We start from the raw sequence: 6,535 nt of genomic DNA on the forward strand, positions 1-6,535 counted from the left end.
CATGTGGATGAGTCACGGCCATTGCTTGGCCAATGTGCTCTCTGTGAAAGCCTGAGAGAGTGTCTTCTCCCCATGTGGCTCTCCTTAGGCACACTGTACGTCATCGATCACTTTCCTCCTTGGCCCCATAATCTTCGTGGTCTGCAGCTGTTTCTTTATTTCACAAGCCATTGATTCATTACTTTCAGCTGTGTGATTCCCAATTTTTTCTGTGTTAATGTCCTCTGTACTTTTTACAGTTGGTGTTGGGTTCTGAGGTTGCATTTTGTTCCTTCTCATCATTTTGTATAGCACTGTCTTCTGACCTTTGTTGTAGATCTTTGTTGTAGTTATAATCTTAGTACGTACTGAAGTTCAGGTGCAGATCTACAAAGTCTGGATTCATCCAGCTGTGTCTGGCTTGGGTCTCGCTGCTGTGCTCAGCTCCTTCCTGTGCTGCCCTTGAGGGTGAATCTGTTGTTCCCCTGTGGCAAGATGTTCTACTCTGGACTAGCTGAGTGGTTCTATCCTCTACCCTCTCCGTAGGGATTGCACCTGCAGTGTTACACACCAGGCCTGTATGCCAGGCCTGAGCTGAGCGTGTAGGGGCCAAGGTGGAGTAGGGGTAGAAGCAGCTCTCTCACACACTCACTTGGTCTGGGCTGGAACTCGGTCTTGGTGTTCCCAGAACGTGGCAGAAATTCCTACTTGTACGGCGGAGTTGGGTAGGTGATGCGGAGTGGTGGAGGGCGTCCTTAGGGGATGGAAGAAGGTCTGACCAGCCCTGCTCCTGGGCTGGGACCTCCAGTTTGTCCCGCTGGTGCAGATTAGCTGGAAGCTGTCCCACACACTCACCGGACCTGGGCTAGGACTGGGTCTGGGTGTTTCTGGAACATGACAGAAATTCCTACTGGGCAGGCGACGTGGGGGAAGTGCTGCAGAGTGGTGGGGGGTGTCCCAAGGGGGTGGAAGACGGTCTGACCCCCGCTGGGCCTGGGTTGGTACCCCAAGTTGGTTCCACTGGAGCAGGGTAGCTGGAAGCTCTCAGATAGAATGAGACTGATGTAGAGGTTGCCTTTTTATACTCTGTTCTATGGATGCTTCTGTTAGTTACTTTTCTGCAACATGTTTCTTTTATGTTCTATTTCACTACTTCCATACATTTTGCAAATTTCAGAGTATTTTTGTAATATTTGTCTGGGTAATTTTAATTTTAATATAAAATTATCTTCTTTTAACGTTTTTGAGCAGTGTCAAAATTGACAAAATGTTTTTATATGGACATATTTACATTATGTTCTTTATGTATTTGGTACAGGGTCTCACCACACAGCTCAGATTCCCAGGGGTCCCCTCTTTTCGGATTCCCCTGGTCTGAGATTATAGTTGTGCTCTACCACACCTGGACTTCCTTGCTGGCTCAGCCTGCCTGAGGGCGTGGCCAGCACGGCTTTTGGTATGAGGACCGAGATTGAAAAATCGGGTCCCTGTGTTTGCCTAAGTGGTTGCATAGACCACAGAGCTATTTCACCAGCCCAACAACATATTGGTTTTAGTGCTCTTACTCTTTACTGGAATTGTAGGGCTTTAAACATGTCTTATTGTTCGTTTGTTAAGGCTACTACTATGGCATACATTTTTTCCTCAAAGGACTTTCATTTGTCACTTCTATATTGGAAATCTCTTTCCTTCATTAACTTAGTTTTTGCTGGGACTGTACCAGAAGTTTTTAAATGTTTTTAGGTGAATAATCTTGTTACTAATGGGATAGTCATGCCTGCTTCTCTGTTCAGTTCTTTTATTCTTTCCAGACTTGCTGAATATTTATTCCATGGCTTAGAAACCCCAGAGTATGGGCCTTCGAGATAGGTCAGTGGTCTAAAATGCCAGCTTAGGCAAGTTTAGGGAAACGGAGATACTGATATATATATATATATATATATATATATATATATATATAATGCCTGGGCATGGTGGTACCTGGTCTGGCACATCATCATAGAGTACTGGGGATTGAACACAGGATCTTGCACTTGCCAGACAACACTTAGACTGCTGAGCTATCTTGGCAGCACTAACATCATCACATGCATGCTTGATTCTTATGAATGAGAGGAAAGAACACTAGCATTCACTTGGTAAATGGTGCTGGACTGGATTCGAAGATCAATGATGATATCTTTTCTTAAGGTCCTCTGTGTTCTCTATGCAGGCTTACACCTAGCACTTACCAGAATTACCTGGCCTTCATTTTTGCAATAGATGAGATCAACAGGAATCCTCATCTTTTACCCAACGTTTCTCTGGGCTATGAGTTCCATAATTTCATTAGTAGCCATTGGAGGATACTAGAGAATTCCTTCATTGTGCTCACAGGACAACATGAGATTCCTAATTACATTTGTAGGAGAGAGCACAAGTGTGTGGCAGCACTGACAGAAATGTCATGGGAAACCTCAGCTCAGATTGGACCACTGCTGGAGCTCTACAGATTTCCACAGGTGAGGTTTAGTGGGACAGGAAATGAAGGAAACACATCAATGGTGCTTTACCTACCTGGCACATTAAGTGTGAAAATCGAAGCTGTTATTAGCCTCTTTCAAGGTGTATAATGTACCAGAATCTAAACAGAGAGAATTAGTGAGTTACTTCCAATTTTGTTACTTTGTCTCTTTTGGCATCAAATAGAAAGGAAAAGGGGGAATAAATATGTTTCAATGATGTCTGAATATATTCATTCGTTAAAAAATCTTGTTCTGTAGGAGATGTTGACAATAATGGGAGGAACATGTGTCTCTTCCCACAACTTTGAGGTATCACTCAGTACACTTAGGGCTCTTAATCTCTTTCCATAAGACTCTGTTATGTTACCCAGTGTTCTTTTCATTAAGGTTACCTTTGGCTCATTTGATCCTACACTGATGGACAGTGGCCAGTATCCTTCTTTCCATCAGGTGGCCCCAAAGGACACATATTTGGCCTTTGCCATGGTGTCCTTGATGCTTCATTTCCAGTGGACCTGGGTGGGCTTGCTCATCACAGAGAGCCATAAGGGTCTTCAGTTTCTCTCGGATTTAAGAGCTGAGATGGACAGGAACAGAATCTGTGCAGCCTTTGTGAACATGGTGTCAACTATGGCTGTGTCTTATCACCCAGCTGGAAAGAAAGATGACATCCTGACTGCAGAGATGTCATCTGCCAATGTGGTGGTAATTTACTGTGACACTGATAGTGCAAATGATATAAACTACAGCATAGTGCAGAACTTAGTGACATGGAAAGTCTGGGTGACAAACTCACGATGGCATGCTGACCTGGTTGGGAGAGATTTCATCAGTGACCCATTTCATGGGATTCTTGCTTTTTCACACCATCACGAAGAGATTTCAGGTTTCAAAGATTTTGTCCAGGAAGCTACCCCTCTCAAATACCCGGAGGACACTTACCTTGTTATGTATTGGTCTGAGAATTTTGAATGCTCATTCTCTGAGTCTGACTGTGCCTTGAAGAACTGTACCCCTAATGCCTCTCTGGCTTGGTTGCCTGTGAATAGGTTTGAAACAGCCATGAGTGATAGGAGCTACAATATATACAATGCTGTGTATGCTGTGGCCCATGCCCTCCATGCCACACTTTTTGAAGAAGTACAAAGGCCACCATTCAGAAATACACAAGTGATGATGTTTCCCCCCTGGAAGGTAAGGTGTCTTCCCTTGGATGGTGGGCAGTGTCATCAAGGTGCCTCTCTCAGGTTATTCTTTGTGCTTCACCTAAGAATCCTAGAACAATTTCTACAACATAGTAGACATTGAGAATATCACATCATTAAAGAGGTGATTCCTGACTTGATTGACCCACTGTCAAATGGAAGGAAAAATGAGGCCAGCTACTTGCTTCTGCCTATAGGAGGTCAATGCTTTACACATGTATGCATGATCATATTATTCTTTTTTTCCATAATTATATTGAGAAACAAATACTAATGAGACAATTTCAAACCAAATTTTTAAGACAGTTTCAATAATTAACACATTGCATACATTCTTCCTAGTGGTTACTTGTTGTCCAAGATGGGGACATGATATCCTATTTACAAACACTGTTAGAAAAAATCCCTCTATTCATTAAGAGAATATACCTATGGATGTATCCTAACCATTTTGAATACACAGATACAAAATGAACATTCATCTGTATACCCTTTTTTGTTAAGTTCCGTTATTTGAATATTATAGGATTGTTAACTCAGCAAAATATTCTAAAAGAGTACAATAGTCCATAATAGTACTAGGTCTTCCACTTCACTGTCAATGTCAGAAATTGTCGACCTGAGTCCTCTACAGCTCAACATAACACTATGGTTTTACATCTTATACTTTGCTTTTATACTTTTCTGTTGGATGATTAAGACCAAGGTGAGGCAGGACCTATGCAACAGGAGCTGTACCTTTTGAGTCTGATAAGGTCAGTTAAATCTCCTCAGGATTTATCCTGAGATCCTGTACCTTTGTCAGAGTCAGCCATGTGGATGAGTCACGGCCGTTGCTTGGCCAATGTGCTCTCTGTGAAAGCCCGAGAGAATGTTTTCTCTCCATGTGACTCTCCTTAGGCACACTGTACATCATCAGTCACTTTCCTCTTTGGCCCCATAATCTCCTTGGTCAGAAAATTTGGGACACTACTGCGTTACATGACGTTAAAGTACAAGTTGTCATATGTCCTGAGTGTTAATTGACCTTGGAAGGCTAGAGCCAAAATGTTGGCTTTCCTTGTGACCCTCCTTTTTCTTTAATTTTGGTTTGCAAACTTAAGTTGTTAACCCTCCAGAAGATAAGCTTATTGTTATTACCATAAAACCTAGGTTGTTAACCTTAACCTCACTATCCGTCTGAATATCAAATGTTTTAGGCATAATATATAACGGGTATTTTTCATCAAGTATTGATATGTTGAAATTTAAGTCCCTATAGGATATGATGACAAAACATTTAAAAATTAGAATATATTTTAAAAATATGTATAAAAATGATATAATTCTTTTGTTTACACATAAGTCCAAAAATCTAACCATATAAAACTTTGAAGCAGGACTGTCCCAAAACATTCCTCTTCCTGTTTCTTGCCTTGATTCGCCATCCACTACATTTTGAACAATCATCTACCTGAGAGACAGCACAGCAGCAAGTGGCATGTCATGATAAGTAGCCCATATTCAGAAGACCAGAATAACAGGCACTCCAAGCACGAAACTACTATTACAGATTACCATCTTCAGTGCAGTTGCTTAGTTCATAGGTATCAACATATATATTTAGTCACGGTGAGAATCTTTCCAATTAACTGTTAGACTTAAAAATCTTCTGGAGATTCTCAGGATCATTGCCTTGTCCATCTTCTACATATAACTGTATGGCTTCTCACTGTCATGTTTCCTAGCTCTTCCCCTTTCCCTCTCTTAATTAGTTATTTCTTGAGTTCTTGCTTTCCTTTCACTTGTATTATACCTTTTTATTTGTATTTCTTCTTTTGAGTTCTTATACTAGGGAAACTATATGATATTTACACATGTGTGTCTGGTTTATTTCACTTATGAGTATATGTTCAAGTGGCATCCATTTCAATATAAAGGTATCAAGTTTATCATTCTTTATAGCTGAGTAATACTCTATTGTGTAAAAATACCACATCTTTTTCAACCATTCCTCAGGTGATGGGCATCTTGGTTGTTTCCAAGATTTGGCTATCACAAATTGTGCTGTTCTAAACATAGGCACACATATATCCCTATGATATGATGTTTTCAGATCCTCCAGGAAATTTCCCAGAAGAGCAATACCTGGTTTATATGGCATTTCCAGTCCGAATTTTCTAAGGTGTTTCCACACTGAATTCCATAATGGTTGCACGATTGTACATTCCCACCAGCAGTGGAGAAGGGTGGTTTTTCCCCACAGACTCTCCAACAATTGTTGTTGGTTGCTTTCTTTATAATAGCTATTCTTTCTCGGGTGAGATGATATCTCAATATTGTTTTAATTTGCATGTCATGGATGGCTATTGAGGTGGAGCATTTTTTCATATTTTTATTCTCTTTAATTTCATCCTCTGAGAAGTGTGTTTTCATCTCAGATGCCTTTTTCTGGATTGAGTCTTTATATTTTGGGCCCCTAGTATTTTTTATTTCCTTATAAATTCTAGATAGCAGACCATTGACTGAGTACTTATTTGTCACGATTTTTTCGAAATTTGTGGGTTGTCTTTTCACTTTTTTGGTAAGTTCTTTTGACATGAGAAAACTTCTCAGTAAGAGCCGGTCCCACTGGATAATTCATTCAACTGTTTCCTGTGCTATGTGATTTTTGTTTATGAACTCTGCCTACAACTATGTCTTAAAGAGTTCCTCCTACTTTCTCTTCCAGGAGATTTAGTGTCTCTGCTTTAATGTTTAGATCTTTAATCCATTTTGACTTTAGCTTAGTGTATGGTGATAGACCTGGGTCAAGTTTTACTTTTTGGCATGTAGAGAGCCAGTTTTTCCAGCACCATTTGTTAAAGA

The 6,535-nt window shown here is 40.6% G+C and overlaps 1 protein-coding gene across 1 annotated transcript in view; it reads left to right on the forward strand.

Annotated features, from left to right (window-relative positions):
* LOC101587813 (vomeronasal type-2 receptor 116-like) overlaps positions 1-6,535 on the forward strand; it is a 41,808-nt gene that overhangs the window by 26,626 nt on the left and 8,647 nt on the right. The window contains exons 4-5 of the mRNA XM_012512914.1: positions 2,192-2,480; positions 2,871-3,677. Of these exons, the coding sequence (XP_012368368.1) occupies positions 2,192-2,480; positions 2,871-3,677 (1,096 nt within the window). The remainder of the gene's footprint in view (positions 1-2,191; positions 2,481-2,870; positions 3,678-6,535) is intronic.

Source organism: Octodon degus, unplaced genomic scaffold (assembly GCF_000260255.1).
Source record: "Octodon degus isolate 3935 unplaced genomic scaffold, OctDeg1.0 scaffold00290, whole genome shotgun sequence".
NCBI lineage: Eukaryota > Metazoa > Chordata > Mammalia > Rodentia > Octodontidae > Octodon > Octodon degus.